Source organism: Papio anubis, chromosome 1 (genome assembly GCF_008728515.1).
Source record: "Papio anubis isolate 15944 chromosome 1, Panubis1.0, whole genome shotgun sequence".
Classification (NCBI taxonomy): domain Eukaryota; kingdom Metazoa; phylum Chordata; class Mammalia; order Primates; family Cercopithecidae; genus Papio; species Papio anubis.
In genome coordinates, this window is record NC_044976.1 from 99128619 (window position 1) to 99150709 (window position 22091).

Below are 22091 nucleotides of genomic sequence, written 5' to 3' on the forward strand. Positions count from 1 at the left end.
CAGGCTAGTCTCAAACTACTGGGCTCAAGCAATTCTCCTGCCTTGGCCTCCCAAAGGGATCACAGGTGTGAACCATCATGCCTGGCCACATTTTTGCTTTAAAAGGTCAATAGTTCTTAGCCACCAGAGGTGTTTAGGCATAAGTTGAATGAACTCTTGGTAATGATCATTTATTTATTCCTGTATTAATTCATTCAGCAACATCTATAACATACTAATTTTCCCAACACTGTACTATACTCTGGGCCAACAGACATAAAAGACATGTTTCCTGTCCTTAAGAAGCTCATCATCCTGTGGAGGTTGTGAGGATAGGATTCAGTTCGGTGCTTATAAGGGTGCTTAGATGACCTTCATGATCCTTTCCAACCCATTGCTGTGCAATTTTTGCATACCTCCTCACTACTTGTTACCCGGAGAATTTAGAGAATCATGGACTTAAGATAATTGTAGATCATAGTCATTTCCAAAATTTCTTAGTCCCTTTTCTATCATCTCTTTTTGTATTTTTTAATGTAGTCTCCACATTGTAGACGCTGTGCTTCTGTTCTCCATTCTTTCTTCTTTGAGTAACTTCATTATTCATAATAAGAAATGCTTTCTTATTTTGTGTAAATATGTTCTTTCATCTCTGGTTTCATCTCTCATTATTAATATTTATAAGGTTGCTTCATTCTGAGTGATTTCTTAGATTCTCAGGTTACAAGCAGTGGTATGTTGGTAAACTGGCTCTATAAATAAAAAGTATCTGCTGATTTCCATGATACAAATACTTTTACTACTCCTGATTTGGGCTCTCAAAATTTCTGAATATTTAACAGTTGACTCTTGAGAGCCTGTATAAGACAGTGCTGAGGCACCAATGAAACAAGCTCTTTCTTTTAACATTTAATTGTGGATGTTGATTCTAGTTTTCTTAAACTTAATTTTTTTCTTGCTGTTTTTCTGCAAAATAAACACTAAACACAAAATAAACAACAAGTCCCAATTGCTCCTTCTATTTAAATATTCATTCATCCATTTAGTTTTTCATTCGAGAACTATTTATTGACTGCAGATTCCTCCTATGGTCATAGTTGTGGATTTTTATAATCACTGTATAATAGCTGTATGGTTAAGTCGACTAGTATGCCAGAAGTCACATTTAGAAAGAATTGTGGCCGGGCGCAGTGGTTTGAAGGTTGAGGAGGGTAACCTAAGGTGAGGGTGAGTGGGAAGAACATGTGACTTGCAGATGCACAGGTTCTGTGGGAAGGGCCCAGTGGCTACCTGGGGAGCTCAGGGAGGATGGGGCCAGATACCCCCAGGCCTTGTGGCCACAGTGAAGATTTGAACTTTCGCTTGAGAGCAATGGGAAGTCAGTGAGGGGTTATAGCTGAAGAGCGACCAGATCAGATTTGCCTTTTAAAAATATCACTCTGGCTTCAGTTAAGAAAACCGTTAGAAAGTCTAAGAGTGGGTGTAGGAAGGCAGTGGCAATGGAATTGGCAAGTGAAATGCATTCAAGAGATATTTAAGAAGCAAAACCAATGGTGCGTGGTGAGGGATAGGATAAGAGGAAAGAGAAAGGTGGAACTTCTGGGCTGTAGCTTGAGTGACTGTGGGAGCTTTTACCCAGACAGGGGGTGCTGCAAGACCGGATTATCGTTGCAGTTGTTTTTTTTTGGGGGTGGGAGCAGATTCAAGAGATTCTTCTAACATAGTGAGTTTGAGATGTCTTTAAGACACCCGAATGGAAATGCCATGTAGGTGGTTGGCTGTGCTGTTTTTGAAGCGTTAAGAGGAGTTTGTGCTAGAGAGATGAATTTGAGGGTCATTGGTAGATAGATGGTAATTTATGCAGATATCTAGGGCAATGATTCTCAAAATATGTGTCTTTCTAGCAGCAGCCTCAGCTCCACCTGGAAACTTGTTAGAAATGCAAATTCTCAGGCCCTGCCTTTGGTCTATTGAATTGGAAACTTGAGGTGGGGCCCAGCAGCCTGTATTTGTGGAACTGTCCAGGTGATGCTAATGCCCACTAAAGTTTTAGAGGCCCTGGTCTAGAGAGAGTATGGAGTGAGAAAAATTTTGGTCTGGAGTTGAACCTTGAGGAGGTTTGACTTCTAAAGACTGGGAAGTGAAGGTTGGATGACTATGCAAAGGAGGTTGGAAGTAGTGTTTAGAGGGTAGAAGGAAAATCCAGGAACCAAGACAAGAGAGCAAAGTAGGGAGTTACTTGTTGCTGACATATTAGGTAAGATGATGCATGCACAATGTTCTCTGGGTTGAAAATAAGTAAATCCAGACAGACAGAAAATAAATTAGTGGATCGCCAGAGGCTGGAGGAAGGAGAATGAGGAGTGACTGCAAAATGAGTACAGAGTTTCTCTTTGGGGTGGTAAAAATATTTTGGAATTACTGGTGATGGTTGTACAACATTATGAATATATCAAACCCCACTGAATTGTACACTTTAAAAAGGAAGATGAGGCTGGGCGTGGTGGCTCATGCCTGTAATCCCAGTACTTTGGGAGGCCTAGGTGGGCGGATCACCTGAGGTCAGGAGTTCAAGACCAGCCTGGCCAACATGGTCAAACCCCGTCTCTACTAAAAATACAAAAATCAGCCGGGCATGGTGGCAGGCACCTATAATGCCAGCTACTCAGGAGGAGGCAATTGCTTGAACCCAGGAGGTGGAGGTTGCAGTGAGCCAGGATTGCGCCAGTGCACTCCAACCTGGGCTACAAGAGTGAGACTTCGTCTCAAAAAAAAAAAAAAAAAAAAAAAAAAAAAAAAAAAAGGAAAATGAGTAATTCTTTAGAGAAATCTTGTTTTAAAGAGGAATCCAAACTGGATGGAAGCTGAAGGAAGATGTGGAGCTTGGAAAGTTTTGGATGACTTGTTATTTTTAAAGCTAGTAAGGATCTGAAAATGTTTAAATTGTGTTGGAAAGGATCCAGAAGAGAGATAAAGAGATGATCGATGGTGTTGAATAGTGGTATAACCTCAGAGTAGGAGGGGACTTTTGGGGCCAGTAGTCTGCTGTTTTCCAAACTCCTGACCTCCATTTCATGCTATAATGCAGGTGAAAACAATTCCTCAGAAGGGATCTTCCAGTTCCAAGTTTGAACGTCATGTGGGGCAGGTATCTTTCTGCCTCCTAGGGCCTACCATTGTATTTTGTGATGGTCCTGACTATATTGGTGAGTTGAGGAAAATCAACAGGGAAAATTGACTTACAAAATGGGAGGCAATGTTTCCTCTTAAATGGACTTTCAATCTTATTTTAGTCATTTCCTTTATCCTCACTTTCAGGAGAACGCAGTGCTGCCAATTTGTAAGCCTTTTGAGACTTCCCTGGTATTAATTGTGGTGTTTATCAGTTTTTTGTTTGTTTGTTCTTTTTTTTTTTTTTTTGGAGATGGAGTCTCGTTCTGTTGCCCAGGCTGGAGTGTAGTGGCACAATCTTGGCTCACTGCAACCTCTGCCTCACAGGTTCAAGCGATTCTCCTGCCTCAGCTTCCTGAGTAGCTGGGATTACAGGCGCCCGCCACCATGCCTGACTAATTTTTATGTTTTTAGTAGAGATAGGGTTTCACCATGTTGGACCAGGCTGGTCTCAAACTCCTAACCTCAGGTGATCCACCTGCTTTGGCCTCCCAAAGTGCTGGGATTACAGGCATGAGCCACTGTGCCCAACTGGTTCTCAGTTTTTTCATTATCAGTTTTCTTGGTCTTCTAACTTATTTACCACTCATCCACATGATTTCTAGCTTTCAAGATTTTATTATTTTGTCTCTTCTCTTATTCTCCTCGTCTTTGTTGGTTTCCATTTAAAAAACAAAAGCCTTTAAAAATTCACCTTTTGGTCAAGTGCAGTGGCTCACGCCTATAATCCTAGCACTTTCGGAGGCAGAGGTGGGTGTATCACTTGAGCTCAGGAGTTCAAGACCAGTCTGGGCAACATAGTGAAACCCTGGCTCTACAAAAAAATACAAAAATTAGCTGGGCGGGGTCGCCTGTGCCTGTAGTCCCAGCTACTTCAGGGGCTGAGGCTGGAGGATCAATTGAGCCCAGGAGGTGGAGGCTGCAGTGAGCCAAGATCGTACCACTGCATTCCAGCCTGGGTGACAGAGTAAGACCCTGTCTCAAAGAAAAAAAAAGAATACCCTTTTAGTGAGGTTTGGTAGATGCATGGATTCAATCTTCCATCTTTACCTTCTCTCGCTTTTTTCCCCCAGAGAATATATAACATGTTTTTGTGTCCCTTCACTGTTAAAGTATTCTCCTGTGACTATGTATGAGCCACATGCCACTAATAAGCCATTTCTTTCTTGTCCAGTCTTTGGGGCAGATTTTGGGAACCTGTTGGCACTACGTGGCTGTCATGAGGATTAAATGTGCTAATGCATCTAAATTACCTGACACAGTAGGTGCTCAAAAAAGGCATGCCATCTCCTTTTCTCAATCTGGAGGATATGACTGAATTCTATTGCATTCATTATTAGATTTCAGTTTGTAAACTTGTGTGCCTTTCCAGCCTGCGGTGACTGACTTGCCTAGTTCTGTGAGATGGCATGTTAACTCTCCTTCCCAGCTTTGGAGGCCTGCAGATTTGACCACCAGGTCACCAGAGTTCTGCTTTTTGTCACTGGTAACAATTGTGGCTGTGATGGGGTAGGAGGTATCATGAAAGCCTCACCATACTTTGCAGACATTCACAAAGAACAGGCCTGGAACTTTTTTCTGGTAACTTACATTAGTGACATTGTTTAGCTGAGTCTAGGGGTGGGAAGATAATACTTGAAAGAATAAGGGGTACCTCTACTTCTCATAATTTTTTTTACTCTTTTTAAATATAAAGAAAATTTTACCCCCTTTTAAAAAACGTAAAGCAGTAGTTTTTAATCTAGGGTCTGTGGTGAGAATTCAGGGAGTCAGTGAACTTAGATGAGAAAAAAATTATATCTTTATTTTTACTGACCTTACCTTATCAATTATAAGGTTACATGCAATTATATATGTTGTAAATAAACTGTAGTAGCATTAGCAATATAAGTGACAATTTAATATCACATTACAGTTATTATTTCTTAAAATATTATTTATGCTCATTCCTTTCTAAAATTATAGTAGCAGTTATCAGACTTGCCACTAGATCTTGTTATATAACATATTAATTTAAAAAGTACCTTTTGGGGTATTGTAAATTTGTATTTTAATATATTTAAAATACATATTTAAACTTTATTTAAATGTAATTGAAATAGTTTTCTGTTAATCCTAGATTATGCATTAAAAACATTATTCTGAGAAAATGGGTTTGCAGGCTTCCTCAGGTTGCTGAGCGTCCATGGCACAGAGATTCTGAACCCCAAAGACAAGTGACTATAAAGGAATTTATGATTGTTTATATAAGCTAATATTTTTCTTAGATCTCTAGTCACTCTTTTCTCTGGCATAGCCCATTAAATTTTGCTTTCTAACATATAGTTTTCATTTTTATAAGATATTTGAAAAGGGGGCTATTTTATTTTTCGCTGACATGTGAGTTCAGATGATATTTAAAAACAAAAGAACAAAGAACCCTCCTTTTGAAATGAGACCTAAATATTTGGAATAATTGAAGTTTCAGGACTTAAGCATTCTGTTACGTTGCTTTGCTAACTTCCTAGTTTTATGTTAGGCTTTCGGGATGCTGAAACTCAGGGATGATGAAGTTACATTTTACTTCATGGCTTAGCAGCAATAGGTTCAAGTGACCTTGGATGGTTGTAAAAGTTGGTTTTATGTTAATTATACCTTAAAGCCCTTGAAGGTCTATTCTGCCTTTGGAATGTCTTCTGGCCCCTTCCTGATGGCTGCCATGTGTGCCTTTGACTTTGTCTGGAGAGATGTCTGCCTGCTGTGTTTCTTGGGTCAGCAGTGGAGGCTGGGCAGAGAGCCTGGAGCCTTGAGGTCAAGTTTCCTACCTCGGACACCTTGGAACACTGTAGTGTTAAAGCTCTGGTGCCAGTTCTTGCTTAACTGACCTGAACTTGATACTTTAGTTTTATGTTGCCTAAAGCAGGTCTGCTAAATTGCTCTAAAAACTTAAATAAAGTATGAAGCACTCAATTTTCACCAGAGTAGGTTCCCACTCCTTTTGAAGGAGTACTTCATGGTGCATTAGAAGCTCTCATGGATCCCAGTGACTCGGAGGAGATTTTTTGGAAGCCCGAGTACATTTTCCTGTTTTCTTTCTTTTCTTTTCTTATTTGTAGGGGAGGGATGGCATTTAATCCAAACACCTGCTAGGTTCCGTTGACCTACATACATTGTCTCTCCTATCTTTTTATGCTTGTTTTTATCATGTTCCTCACAGGAGGTTCTTCCTCTGCCAGAATACCTCTTGCAATGATGAATGTTTTACTTAATCAAACAGTCCAATTCACTGTTAATAATAATAATAATAGGCATCATATTTATGAAATGCTTCCTATGTACCAGCCACTATATGAAGGACTTTACATATTTTAAAAAACATAATCTGACAACAGTCCTATGAGTGCTAGCTAATATCATTAACTTCATTTCACAGATGAGGAGACTGATATTCAGCCTAGAGGTAAAGTAACTTGCTTAAGTTCCTGTGCAGGACCTGGCCAAATTGGAAGTGGAACCAAGGCAGTCAGACTCAGGAATGCAGGCTCTTAAATCAGCCTCTTGGATTAAAGCAATTTCAGAAGTGCTTCAGTTAAGTGTAGTAGTTAACTAGTATGATCTACTGTATTATATAAGTTTACCATGTTGGTAGCTCTGAAGCCAAACAAGCACATCTCCAGCTGACTTTGGTGTTATATTTTATTATTTGAATGTTCTAAATGCAAGTTTTTAATGTTGAGTTTATTTATGTTTATAGGGATGCTTCCTTTGGAAATTGCACTTACAATCTCACCATTCTCGACTGTTTGCAGGGAATCAGAAAGGTAATAACAGTTCTCCTTGCTGTATTTGACACAGTAGTTTAAAAAAATATGAGAAAGGAATAATCTCAACATCCTTATTTGTTATTGGAGGGAAGAAAGGGGAACCAGTAAGTAGAAGGCTTTTCACTTCCTGAAGGATGATTGATTTGTAAAATACAAACACCAGGAAAAGCTGGGAGGAGGGAGGGGAAGGGGCCTTTCTTTGTCATTTAAACTGTTTGTGTTCCAGGGCAGATTTATCGCCACTGTCAGCTGCAGTGCCTGTGACATTGCTTTGTCACATGCTTAGCTTCATTGTCAGGCTTGATCTTAGTGTGGGAGAGTCAGGACATTATTTAAGCCACTGTTCTCCTATGCTGCTTGGTCCCACCACAGACCCACTAAAACAGAAACTCCGGGGGTGGAGCCCTGCGGTCTGTATTTGACGAATCTCTCCAGGTGATTTGATGCACTCCAAAGTTTGAGAACCAAGTCAGACTTATTTAATTATTTCTGTGTATAATGGAGAAGTTAAACTAGAAGATTTCTGAGAGCTCTCGGAACATGTTTTAGAAACATTAATTCACAATCTGAGAAGTTATACAAGCTATCCTGTAAATTCTAATGAGGGCTCAAAGTACATAATTCCATCTCAAACGTATAACCATGATTTATTATCAGTCAGAAATGTACATATTACATAACCTGTTGATCATAGGACATGCATAATAATGTTACAGGGACTATAAGTATATTATCAGTAGCAATTCTAGTTCATTTCTCAGATGTAATATAAAACTGATTTTGCTGTGTTTTGAGTTGAGAAAATTGGTGTGATAAATGTGCTACCCGTTTTATACATGGTTGTTTCTGTTTCATTTAAAATGAATTTAAACCCCATCAAACTTTAAAATAGTTTTCAAATATTTTTCTTTCCACTTAAACAACTACAGAGATACTCTAGCTCACTCTTGCATCAATATTGCCAAAATGCACTTACAGTAATACCAGTTAAGAACTTCTATGGAGACATTACCCAACATAAAACCATTGATTATAGCATTTGGAAAATATGCCTGAGGGAAAAAATAATTTATTTATCATCACTATTATTATTTTGTACCATCTGGTACAGGCTATTTGTTTTATAATACTTAAAAAATTTAGAAAGAGTTCAGACTGGAATATCGCTACCTGTAATTATGGTAATAACTACCATAACTCAGTATAGAAAGTTGTGCCATCCCTCCTGTTGTAGAGGAAAGGTATGTAAACTTGTTTCGTCAAATGTTGGGGTTAACTCAAAGATAGATGACATTTTGGAGGATCTGATAGATTGTGCAGCATGTCTTTAAGCACCTGAGACATTTCCTGTACGTTTGTTCTCTTACATAAGGCACCATGTTCTGGGCTATTTTTGCGTGGCAACGAGTAGTACCCTTCTAAGAACCTATACAGAGTATGGTGACATTTTTGCCTTTTTAGGGAGCACATTTCTCTGATTTTGATGTATTGGCATTGTCATAAGTATAGTTTATATTCCATGTTGTGTGAACTACTATACATGGATATAAGCAAACACTTTGAAAATACAGAGAAAACTTCAGAGTGTATATTTTTCTCACATTTATGTCGGGAAGGGTGCATATGGATGAACTCATTTTTTTTTTTTTTTTTTTTTAAGAATGGACTAATTTAAATAATTTGTTCTGCTTATTCTGTGGGGGTTGTTTAAACCAGTATTATCAGAATTTTGCATTTATAAGAATCACCTGGGAAGCTATGCTGACAAGGTGATCCTGGGCCCCAACCAAAGAGAATCTGATTTAATAGTTCTGGGGTGGAGCCCAGGAGTCGGCTTCTTTAATATGAATTACGCTAAGTGTTTCTGATGCAGATGCTGCATGTTCTGTGTTTTGAAAAAACACTGATAGATGTACTGGAGCTTGGCTTGCTAGTTTCTTTTTCTATTTTTAATGACTTGATCATGTAACTTTTAAATGTACCTGTGGTTTTGTGTTCTGTTGTAATCCGTATAGCTTCATGATTTATAAAATAAAAGACTCTCTGTTCTCTTTAAAATATTAGATCTGAGCTAGCTGGATAGTTTTTAAAAGTTCTAAGTCATTAGTTACAAAAAGGAGTATGAAGTTTTTCTTTGTGATAAAAATACCAAGTTTTTTTTTTTTTTTTAAATTGTAAGAGCAGTCAAGTATAATCCTACTTTGTCAGAAACTATCATCATGAAACAGATTCTCCCAAGGTAGAGTTTTAGGAACAAATAAGGGCCTATTAAGTAGAAATATTAAGAGTTTTACGGGTTGGAAGAGAAAAAAAGGTAAAAAATGCAGGGTTTTTGGGGGGCTAAATGTCTCATATGATAAAAGGAAAACAGAAACTCATAAGAATAATTGATTTTTCTTCTCCTAACAAAGAAGTTAATCACTATGATATATTCTGTTATAGTTACGTCTAGTTCCCAACAATTTCTAAATATGAATTTGTTTTGTTTCATTTTTTATACATATAATTTTACATACAAAACTGATGTAAATTAGAAATCAAGGCATCTTTTGTGGGGCTTTTTTTCATGTTATTCTAAGTGTTTTTTTTGGTTCCACTTCTAAGACAGTCTTAATGCAGTATAACCAGTGTTATAAAAAGATTTCTAGATATGCATTAAAAATCAAAGGTTTAAGCGATCTCTTCAGATTAGTGAGGATCATTTCTGCAAGTAGGAGTTCCAGAAATGATGAGTAGAGTTTATCAATTTAGCGTGGAAAAACTAATTCAAATTCTGCTTTTAGGGATTACAACATGGATTTTTTGACTTTGAGACGTTTGATGTGGATGAATATGAACATTATGAGGTTTGTACATTTAAATTTTTTTAACAAAACATAATTTCATGTTGATTAATTTTTTTTCCCCCGTCACACTCATGTATTGCAAATTGATTGGGTGCTAAATAAAAGCATTCTGGAGTTTTCCATAGTGGTCAGTTTTGTCCTTTCAGCCTTGGTTATTTCCTTTGAATCAGGAGTCATCAAAATTTTATTTTGGGAAAACAACATGTCTATATATATTCTGTCATCAAATATTTATTGACAATCCCTTTGCACCTTAAATTTATAAGAAAAATCTAAGTAGGGTAGTAAAATTATGTTACTTTTATTTTAGAAATCAGATTTTATTTAAAATAAAACAATTTGTACCATTTATTTATTTATTTTTGAGGCAGCGTCTAGCTCTTTTCTCCAGACTGGAATGCAGTGGCACAATCTTGGATCACTGCAACCTCTGCCTCCCCAGGCTCAAACCGTCCTCCTACCTCAGCCTTCCAAGTAACTAGAATTACAGGTGTATGCCACCATGCCCGGCTAATTTTTTTTTTTAAAAGCAGGATTTCACCATGTTGCCCAGGCTGATCTTGAACTCCTGAGCTCAAGTGATCCTCCTGCCTTGGCCTCCCAAAGTGCTGGGATTACACGCATGAGCAACCATGCCCAGCCGCCTTATAATATTTTTGATTGTATAAATTTTATTTTGAAATATGGCTGAATTTACTTAGTTCTAAAAGTTGGCTGAATGTTTTTTCCCCATGGCATCATTACAAAACTTTTGATTAATGTCTTGACCGCTCAAAATGTAGGCAAAGGCTATCTCCAAGCTGGGTTGTGCTATAAGGAGATATTGAAGAAGAGTAGGATAAGGAGTCTAGAGGTCGTTAACTTTTTCTGAAAGATGAGAAGCCTGTACAATGTGAGTAGGTTCAACATTCTTGGAACGTGAATTCATCTGTTGGGTTTCCCCAGAGGAGTAATACAATTTATCTCTATCCTTAGTACGATAAGGACAGCCCTCACATTTGGGGCCCTAGTCTAGAATATGGCTATTTGGATATTCTGTTTCCATGTTAAATGCAACATATCTGAAAATAAACTGATCATCTTTTACCCAAACATGGTCCTCTGCTTTGTGTGTGTTACCGCATTACCATCCTACTGAGCAGCCAGGCTCAAGGCTAGAAACATTGCTTTGTTTTCCTCCCTAACCTAGTGAGTATTTGGATCACTTCTACTGGTGCCACAGGATGTATTAATTATATCTGTCTTTCCTCTCTGTTCTCACTTCCTTCCCTCTGACTCAGGTCTCACGTCTTTTCCTGTGGACCTTTCATTTTAATAGTTCTCTAACTGAGCTCGGCCCTTCTCCTCCCAGGCTGCCTTACACACACCTGAGTGATCCTAAAATAGGGTTCTCATCTTGCTTGTCTTGTTCTTGGCTGCAAACTGGCTGTTTCTCCCATTGCCCTGCTGAAATGAGGATAAACTCTCCTGTCCCGGCATTCTTAGCTGTGATGAGCTCCAGCCTACCCTCCTAGCCGCATCTCCTGTTTCTTCACTGTACGTACTCTGTTCCAGCTCCTCTGAACTGCTTAGTTACTGTTTCTTGAATATCCCTGTTGCCTGGTTGAGCTTGCTTTTTCCCAGATCCCCATCCCTTGAACCTCCTCCTCCTCCATTTTGTTTGTGTTAAAATCCTGCACAGATTAGATCTCAGCTCTGGAGTACTCCTGCCCCACCCCCGGCCAATTTCATGTGTTACAATTTGTACTTTCCATTTTTCTTACATCATGGCTATTTGCGTACAAGCCTTATTTTCCTTATTAGGTTGCAAATTCCCTATGGATGGAATTATGACCAAATAGAAAAACAGATACTTTGTTCTTGGATAGAAAGATTTAACATCATAAAGCTGCTACTTTTCCCAAAATTAATACATTTAATGCAATTTATGAAAAAAACCCAAAGAGAGTTTTTAAAAATACCATAAAAGCATTTTTAGTAGTGACAAAAAAAACCATTCCCCTCTAAAATCCCAAAATTAGAAACAAAGGGAATATATACTTATAAGAAAGAAGGTCAGATAACTTGTAGTACATCTGAATCATTGAATGTTATGCAGTCATTTTAAAAAATGAATTGAGCTATACCAGTTATCTTGGAATGATTTCTATAATGTTTGTTGAAAAGAAAGGATATGGAAGAGTGCTTTAATAAAATCCATCTTTGTAATAAAACAAATGATAGTAAGATGCTCCCTAGCCCACACATGTAGGTATCTACATTATATGACCAGAGGTGACTTACTTTGAAACTAACGAAGCTTAAATTTTAGAGAGCCTCAACCCCCAACTTGTATGGGCACCTTTTACAGTCCTATACCCAATTTTGTGTCAATAATTTTTTATTCTAAGATGGACCCTCAAATTAGGTAAGTTTCAGAGCCCCCCAAAACCTGGATCTCTGCCCCATGTATATGAGCATGAAGAATGCAAATGGCCCATTGTATTAATTATTAAATATACAGCCAAACACTAAAGCCAATTAAAGCAGAGACGGAGGTGGGAGGGGGTTGGAAGGGGTGAGAGAGAAGAAGGAGCAATTCAAGGAGAAAACTAGTGGATTTTTTATTTATTCCTTCCTTCGTTTTTCTCTAACTTTAATGGTGATGCTGAGGGTTAGTTGAAAAAAATCTTGAAAAACCTTAAGCAGACAGTACAATTTTATTCTTGCAAACCAACCAGCCAAACAAACAAAAATCTGACAAGAAGGTAGTCATGCTTTCACCTTGACAACAACCATTTAGGTGATGGGAGGGGAGCAGTCAGTTTTGGTGAACATGTGGAAAATGTTGTCAAACAATTTCTTTTTTTGAGAGTGATTTATCTATTCTTTTATAAAGCCTGTAAAATGGAAAACCACTATTGTGATTGGCAGGTGGTAGGTATTTCTTAAATTTTAATTTCTTGATTTCTTAAATGTTTGCTGAAGGAATAAATGAATAAAGGAACTCTTTTCTGACAATCTGTGGGCCCAGTCATTTCCTGTCAGATTTCTCTTGCTGTTTGCCCTGTTCTAGTGAGTATGATATTTGGTGAACTTGTGGAATAGCTGAATTCATACATTTTATTAGCTCCAGTAAAGTCAGTATTCCAATGAAGGCAGTGTAGTTTTCAAAGCAAAATTTTATTGTTGACAGCAGTTGGTGAGACTGTGAACCTTAGATGATTAGGGGATGTTCAAGATGCAACTTTTCAAAGACACTTCTTTACTAAAGTATGTTTAGTAAATGATATGGCTCAAAAAAAACAAAAAAAAAAAAACCCAAAAAAACCCAAAAACACCCAACAACAACAAAAAGCCTAAACCAGTAAGACTGTATCTCTATGTGAGATTAAAGGGGAATCTTACAGAAAGAGTGCTAGTTATAAATGCTTCTAGTGATGAGGTCAACAGAATTTGGGAAACACTTATATAAAGTCTACAGATAAACCTCTGCCTATCCTGCAAAAGGTTATATCCATCTTCCTCCTGCAATTCCAGGGTCTAAAGCAGTGCTGTCCAATAGAAATATGAAAGTGAAATAAATAATACATTTTACTTGTTGTAAATATGTTGTTTACATATTTACTAATATACCTAAAATAGCATTTAACATGTAAGCACTATAAAAATTATTAATGATGTATGTATTTTACATTTTTTTTGAATTAAGCCTTGGAAGCCCAGTGTGTAGTTTATTTCTTTTATTTATTATCTTTTTTTGAGACAGGGTCTCGCTGTGTCACCTAGGCTGGAGTGCAGTGGTGCAACCTAGGCTTACTGTAGCCTTGACCCCCTGGGCTCAAGCCATCCTCCCACCTCAGCCTCCAGAGTAGCTGGGACCACAGGTGTATGCCACGTTGTCCCGCTAATTTTTGTATTTTTTGTAGAGATGGGGTTTCGCCATGTTGCCCAGGCTGGTCTTAAACTCCTGGGCTCAAGCAGTCCGCCCATCTTGTCTTTCCAAAGTCCTGGGATTACAAGTGTGAGCCACTACGCCTGGCCTCCAGTGTGTAGTTTATACTATAGCATATCTTAATTTAGACTAGCTATATTTCAAGTGCATAGTAGCCACATGTAGCTAGAGTGTGGATTCTGCAAGGACAGGCTAGCCAATGTATTGTCGTAGTCCATCAGTATGACGTGAAGCCTAGGTTATATCTCCTTGCTTCATGTGATCTGTTGTTCACATGAGAGTTAATTTCAAAGCCCTGTTCTATTTAGAAAGCTCGAGGTGAGATACCTCAGGCTCTTGCTTTATTTTCGTGTGACTTAAAAATGGCCCATTGTATTAAGTATTGATAAACAACACCAGGTGTTGGCTTCCATCTTGCAAAAGTATCTTCCAAAATGTGGTCTTTCCAGGTGCTTTACCAAGCTGTTGTCCTTACATTTGCCCCAATCAGATGAAATTTGGGCAGGTATGCTGGGAAAGTCCAGAAAAGTAACTGTGAGACAATGGTCTAAAACCTTCCTCTAAGAATCAGTGTCAAAACATTTATGCTTCTCCAACAGCTTCTTAAGGTATTCTCAAAGAATACATACTTTGAGAACCTTGAGAACTTTTACTCCTTTGAAATCTAGCCATTTCAAATCTAGTTCAGAAAAATAAAAGTTGACCTTTTATCCTAGGGAAAAATAATGAAGATGATAGAGCTTGAACATTCAATTAAATTATGTAGCTGTATGTATGTGAGGAACTATGCTCTTCAATAGTAAAGTTTAATGGTTAATGCTGGTATAGTCTAATACTCTGCTTGTAAGACCTGGAAGTGGCACCCATATGCAGAGTCTACCTTCAGTCAGCTTTCTTCTATTTTTTGGGGGGGTAGCTGTCCTTACCAAACAAGATGTTGCCCAAACACCAGTGATCGTTCAAGATGCTACTGGTAAGCAGTTGTTATTTATCAGAGATAATTTGAAGTTGTGTCTTTAGTTTGTTATTTTGCTTGTCCCAAAGGGCTTTCCACTGTTTACCAGAAAGCTTGCCATGTTTGATGATGGAAGTGTGATGCGGTAGCAGTGTCCTTAGTTGGGTTTGGGAGAAGAAATGCAAAGAAATGGTGCTTCAGTGGCAACATTGGAGGTTCCTCATCACTGTGGCTTACATTTATTACCCCATTCAAAATTCAGCCCATGCAATTTCGAGGAGTCTCCTTAAATATCTATTTGGGGATTAGGTGAAACTAAAAGTTCAAAAACGACTTCAAAAGTGAGAAAGTACTTTGACTTTTTTCTTTGAGCTATTTTCTAGCTGCCATTATCTGCCCCCTGCCATAAGTCATTCCTTTTTTGGGTGTGAAAAACAAAATTATGAGAATATTTTCCAGAATATCAAACTATTGTGGCCTTGATCCTGTACTTTTAAATGTGAAAAATCCAGGCCCCTTCTTTACCATTGTCTTGACAGAAGTTAGAGCCACACTTGGCCTGCAGGCCTGATGACAGAGGCACTGGTTACTGCCTTTACAACAGTCACCGCACAGGGCTTCCTTTTGTTTTTTCATCATGGCACATGGAGAAAATGATAATATTTGCTCAACACCCTGTGATTATAGCTCATAGCTGTTGGCAACTGGCCTGGGGACTCTGGCTGTTCCAGTCTGCCCAGGCAACTCCATTCTGGTCACACTGGTTAGGAAGCTTTGTTTTACAGAAATAATGGTGTGTAGATGAACATTTGTTATTTGAGAGTCAAGTAGCCACACCATGCTCCTTGTGGCCGCATTCTTATAGCTTTTCAGTTCATTTGTTGAACAGATATTAAATGCCTCCTGTTTGCTCCATATATTTGCTAGGCCCAATGTTTCTTTTTCTTTTTCGTTTTTTAGGAGGCTACCAGTAATATCATCTCTCCATGTGTAGGGTTAAAGCCTTTACTCTTGTCACCTGGTATCATAGAATCCATGTATTCTTGTGCCTCATTCTGCAGAAGTTACCATATTTGAGTCTTGCCCCAAGCCCCCATTTTTATGCTTATCAATTTAGTTGTGATACAAAATTTCTCACTGATCAACGACAGGCTGAAATGTGGACTATTTTGTTCCCGAGACATTCAAGCAATTCAGTTTATCATTATTGCTATCTTCACCTGAAGGGTGCTCTTTTGGGGAAAGACCATTTCTATTCTAGAAAGTGATTTCACATTATTTTAGCCACATTACAACGTAGCCCGTCTGGGAACTGTTTGTGAAAAAGCCTGGGTTCATTCTGGATGCCTGGGATTGGGTCTTTCTTGGATCTTAGGCCTCTTCGATCAAGACTTCACATTACTATCAGGGTGTAGATTTTAAAAATTAAGTCTGATTATATCATTCCCCTGTTTTATCATTTCCCCTTCATGGGCTCCACACTGACTAAAGGTGTGGAGGAAATGCAAACTCCTTACTATAGCACAGAAGGCCCTTCTTGACATGGGCTTGTCCTTCTTCTCCACCCTTGTCCTTTTCCACTCCCTTCCCATACCCAAATCCACGCAGCTAACCAGGTGGCGGCTTCTGAGCTTTTGCACATGCTCTTGCTCCCTCCTCCTGCCGGTCAACTCTTCTTTCTGGTCCACTGTATTTACACGGCTGACTGTTAAGTCTTTCTCAACCCTGTGGAAGCTCTTCTCATGTAGCCTTGTGTGGTACTCTGTTTACACATCTGTGTCTTTCCTGTATCTGTGGGTAATTTTGGGCAGGAACTGTGTCTTATTATTCTTTGTTTGAATGAGTAACCTAGTAGCACAGTATACTCATAGTGGGCAGTCATTATTTGTGGAATGAAAGAACTAATGAATAAATGTGTGAATAAATACTAAAAACAGGAGTATAGCACATTTCAAGATATTTTATATGATCTGTTTTCTGTGGAAAGTGCCTAAAACATGTTAATTAAGAATCCATTCTGATTTTGCAGTAATATTCCAAGGGACAAATTTACCACGGTAGATAACTTCTTCAAATGATATTTCTTTTATCAGCAGCTAATCTATGCTGGAAGAGTGACTTTTTTTGTTTCTAAGTCAGTTATTTACAACACAGATTGCTAGATATTTTAATCTAAGACCAGTTCTGTATGCAACATCAATTTAGTTTAATATGTGACTGGGGACTATCTCCAGGTTGACTCTGTCACCCTTCACTGTGTAAGTAAATTTCCAGATTGACTAGGTTGTGTAGAGTCCTAACAATTGCTCTTTAGCACCCACCTTGAGAAACAGTAAAGTTTGTTAGGCCTCCCATCTCTCAACAAGTCACATCGGGTCAATAGCAGGAGTCAATGTTGTTGAACACTGAAGTTATGATGCTTCAAGACTTTGGATTAGAATTTGTACAGCGAACTAAAATGTAATCTGGATGCTGCTTAGTCTGCCTTCTTTACATGTTGGTGGATCATGGAACTGGAAATATGGGACTGCCATAGGACTGGGGTCAAGCAGTCCCCAGAATGCAAGTATGTGGGCATGTCCTCACCACCTGAAGCAGTTATGGAAGTGCGCCTCCCGTTGGCGATTTGAATATTGGAAGAACTATTAGAAGAAGCATTCTCCTGCAGCCATCTGGTAGCGTTCATTACACTACTCTAAATCCTCACGTTTAAGGAAGCAAAATTACTTCCTGGCCACTGCAATTGCAAAAGTGAGGGGACCCAGTGTTTCAGTATCTTACACCCATTGCTGGTTCAAAGATCACGTTGGTTAAGTCTATAAAATGTTTTGAGACTTACCCTGTCCTAAACAATTCCCCATGGCTTTTTTTCTTCCTCTTTCATGATTGTTTGGTATCTTTTCCTTCTTTTATCTCCAAACTTCTTAAGAGAGCAGTCTCGACCCTAACTAATTATGGTCTGGCCTCTACTGAAACTGTTCTTGCTGACACAAGGGTTCGTAAAACCAAGTGGCTATGCTTGTTCTTCTTCCTACTTGGTTTATTCTGTGGTCGCTCTCCAATTCGCATTCCTTCCCTGATTTATAATGTGCCGTCTTTTGGATTTCTTCTCCGTCCATGGCCAGCCATCTTTCTCAGCCTCCCTCTCAAGTCCTTTCTCTTCCTTTGCCCACCCTGATTTGCTAGGGTTCTCTAGGGCCTCATGATTTCTGGTTCTACACACTTTGTATGATTGAGTGCATCCAGTTCCAAGTTTCAACAACCATGTATGTGCTGCTGACTCCAAATCATCTTTGCGTCTTGAGCACTGGAGTGGCATCTGCAAATGTGCACTGGAGTTTTGCACCCTGCTGTTGTTGTACCAGCAGAGGTGTTCACTGATCTGGACTGTTGGAATGGGACCCTACATATTTTCCAACTTACCGTCTCTCTGGTGCAGCTGATGCTAGCAGAGGTGAAGCAGTCATCCACATGGGACACTCCTTTTTCCCTCCACCGCGCCGTCTCCCTCAAAAGCAAGTCTAAATTAATAATCTAGAGTTTGATTATTATTTAAAGCCAGATGGCATGTCAACTTAAACGAAATAATTCAAATATTTACTTTGCTTTAAGCTCATAAAGTGCCCATCCTTACAGCATGTTTGCGTTTATGTGATACAACTATACTGTCAACACTGTTTTGTTGTTTTAGAAGTTAGGGAAATATAAAGAAGGCACTTCTTAAATGGATTTAAAAAAGCCATTGTGGTTCTACCTTATTAAATTTCAAAATAGTCTTTGTGCCACTGTCATTCCTCTTATGTACTTTTAGTATCACACTTACAAAGTGTAATGTGACTTTTTCTTTAATGGATAAAACGGAGATGAGAATAACACCTACCTCGTAGGGTTGCGATGAGAATTAAGTTGTATAGAATACAGTAGTGCTTAACAAAGAGTCAGTGGTATCCACATATTTGCTGCCATTTTTGTTACTGTTATTTGTCATTCCCACTTGCCTTTGGACTCTGTAAAAGCACAGAGAATGCTTTGTATTGTTTCATGTTTGACACTACGTTACAGTCCTAGATATATAATAAAGGCTCAGCAAATGTTTAAATGAATGTTGAATTGCGCTTCAAAACTGTTTCTGCATGTTTTCCTAGAAAACACATCTGTTGATAAAGGGAATCAATCTTGTAATCGTCAACCTCAAAGACCATTTTTTCTATGTTACTGTAGGTTTATTACAGTAGTAAAAAGGTCAAATAGTTTTCAGTGTTTGGACTGAAAAATATATTTGTGACGACTATTTTAGAGTCACAGATGCATTTTGTAGAAATCATAAAAATTGGCCGGGCGCAGTGGCTCATGCCTGTAATCCCAGCACTTTGGGAGGCTGAGGTGGGTGGATCACGAGGTCAGGAGTTCAAGATCAGCCTGGCCAACATGGTGAAACCTGATCTCTACTAAAAATATGAAAAAATTAGTTGGGCTTGGTGGCTTGTACCTGTAATCCCAGCTACTTGGGAGGCTAAAGCAGGAGAATCGCTTGAACCCGTGAGGCAGAGGTTGCAGTGAGCTGAGATTGCACTATTGCACTCCAGCCTGGGTGACAGAGTGAGACTCCATCTCCAAAAAAAAAGAAAAAAGAATTGTAAAAAATTCACGTTTTTTAGTCAAATTATATTTTGAGTGCACCAAGAGAGTGAACTATTCAAAAGAAAGCTGTGAATCTTTTGTAGACTGGAGAATCCTACGGCACAGTGAATAACAACACCTAAATGTATCACTTTGAGGAATTCAGATTTTTTTATTTTGGGTTTTTCTTACAGTGAAGAACATCTGTCTTTTTTTTTGCATAGTATTTGGTAGGTAGTAGGCTTTAGATCAGAAGTGGTGAAATCATACTCTTGCCTCATCGTTGCTTAGATATTTGTTTATAAAATGTGGTAGGGTTGGAAAGTACCTTAAGTTCCTGTCTGATCTAGATTTCTTTGAAGTGTATGTGTGTGTTTAATTAGAAAAACCAATTTGTGTCATATAAAGTATTTTGTTATTGATAAATATTGACATTTGTGTCATTCACTAGGAATAAAGGCACAAATATTAACTTTGGAAGACTACCAAAGTAAGCATATATTAGGTTGGTTAAAAGCTATAACTTTCTTATTAATTTTTTTCTCAGATTTAGGTCTAAGACCTAATCTTTTTTGTTTATTCCATCAACCTTATCCTGGCTGCTGAATATAACCCAATATTATCTATTTATCTTTATGAGTAGGAGGATTTGCAAACATATTCTTTTGGTTCTGTGAATGAATGTATCTTAGGGAGTCCCTTGCCTCTCTCCATATGATTAATTATAAAAGGTTGCTATTTAACCAAATGGATTTCTGTAATCCAAATAAGAGATATTGCACAGTGTATTTATCTAACCTACTTGGTTGATGGTCAAGGATACAGAAATAGTGATCGTAGAACTTGTTTTCTTTTATTGTTCATAAAGAATTGGTTTTAGTCTCTTGATGATTAGTGCATACCTTTATTCTTGGATTTTCAAATACTATTTTAAGCTTAATAATTACTTGAGAGATATTGGATAATTAATTTGAGACTTTTATTTAAACAAGCAAATGTTTAATTGCCATAATTAGATTCTTTGTTATAAATAGAAGCTATGCCTGAGGTTTAATTTCACATGTGCATTCATAACATTCATAACACTCATAAAATAACTTAGATTTTACTTAGGGCATTTTGGAGATTTTTTTTTTTTTTTTTCTTTGAGATGGAGTCTCACTGTGGCCCAAGCTGGAGTGCAGTGGTACGAACTCAGCTCACTGCAACCTTCGTCTCTGGGGCTCAAGCAATTCTCCTGCTTCAGCCTCCCAGGTAGCTGGAACTACAGGCACACACCACCATACCCAGTTAATTTTTTTGTATTTTTAGTAGAGACGAAGTTTCACCATGTTGCCCTGGGTGGTCTTGAACTCCGGAGCTCAGGTGATTCACCCACCTCGGCTTCCCAAAGTGCTGGGATTACAGGCGTGAGACACTGCGCCCGGCTGGAGATATTATGTTTATTACAATTAGATTAAATGCAGTTCAGATGTTTATAAAATGGTATGCACAGTTTCACATATAACTTTTTATAACTGGGAAGAAACAGCTGCATTTAAAAAATGACAATTATATTTTATAACCAAGTTTTGATTTTCATGGAAATGATAATGGGCAATTTAAGTAGTTAAAGTAGTGGCTGCAGTTTTTTTTGATGGCCATATTCCAATTTGTTTAACGAATATTTATTGTGTACTTACGGTAGAGTACAGAGTCTATATTTGGGTCAATTTTGTACTATTAAGGTCCTTGCCATGTAATGGGGGAGAAAGCTTTTTATATGAATAGTAATGGATGGCCCAGTGAAGAGAACAACATTGCTTCCCTGCCCTGAGGATGGAGATGAGGAGGCAAGGGTAGGGGTAGGTGGGGAGGGGGTGGTGGTGGTAAAGACAGCGTAAGTAAAGAGGTGATACATGTATTTTGTGATGCATTGCACAAATGCCTCCCAATGACTGCAAAATTTGGGGTAACCTTACTCATGCCCCAGTGTCCCATGGTTCAAAGGCACATGGGGAAGGGAAGAAAATGGGGGAGATGATGGAGCCATGGGAAGGTGCTTGGCCACTTTCTTGGTCTTTCAGCCTTTTCTGAAGATCTCTTAGCATGTATAGACTAGAGGCTGGTAACTGGTGCTCAAAGTCAGCCAACAAGCATGTTTTTTTGGTTTCATAGGAGTTAACTTAATTTAAAAAGTCAACATTTTAAAAAGAGAGATGAAAATTCAATTGGAAGATCAGCTGTGTCCAGTTGGCTTTCCTGCAAGGTGTCTCATTAGCTGGAGTGGAGGAGCACCTGACTCTGTGTATGTCACTTGTCTGAGTCTTGTTAGCCCTCAGAGTACAGCTTGTCTGACTCTGGTTTGTGGAATGGATGTGCCAGTATCCCTCGCTCCTGCCTTTTGCCATTTCCCCCTCTAAAAATCGGCATTGACAAGAGATATCAGCTCTATAAAAAGAGGAAAAAAAATTGGAAGTGTATTCATCATGAGCTTGATATTTACAGATTTTTTTTCATTGTTTAAAACACGTTTACTACAGTCATGGAAAGTATTCATATTTCCCATTTTCTGTTATTTATTGCTAGGACAAGCAATGTTTGTTTTCATTTCATTTCTTTGCAGAGTGACCGGGAAACAAACATTTTATGCAAAATACCTCTGCTGTAAATAAAAGTTTCTAAATGTTTCATACAGTCTAGACACAAGTTTTTCTAAAGTAGACTGAATTCCAAAATAGCCTTTTGAGAATCAGGTGCATGTTTTTATTTTAAGCTATATTTGTCTACATGTATGTCTAATT

The 22091-nt window shown here is 38.3% G+C and overlaps 1 protein-coding gene across 8 annotated transcripts in view; it reads left to right on the forward strand.

Moving 5' to 3' along the window:
• CDC14A (cell division cycle 14A) overlaps positions 1-22091 on the forward strand; it is a 170873-nt gene that overhangs the window by 83864 nt on the left and 64918 nt on the right. For all 8 annotated transcript variants that reach the window (XM_021921278.1, XM_021921265.2, XM_021921267.2 and 5 more), the window contains exons 6-7: positions 6884-6950; positions 9737-9799. In XM_021921278.1, the coding sequence (XP_021776970.1) occupies positions 6884-6950; positions 9737-9799 (130 nt within the window). The remainder of the gene's footprint in view (positions 1-6883; positions 6951-9736; positions 9800-22091) is intronic.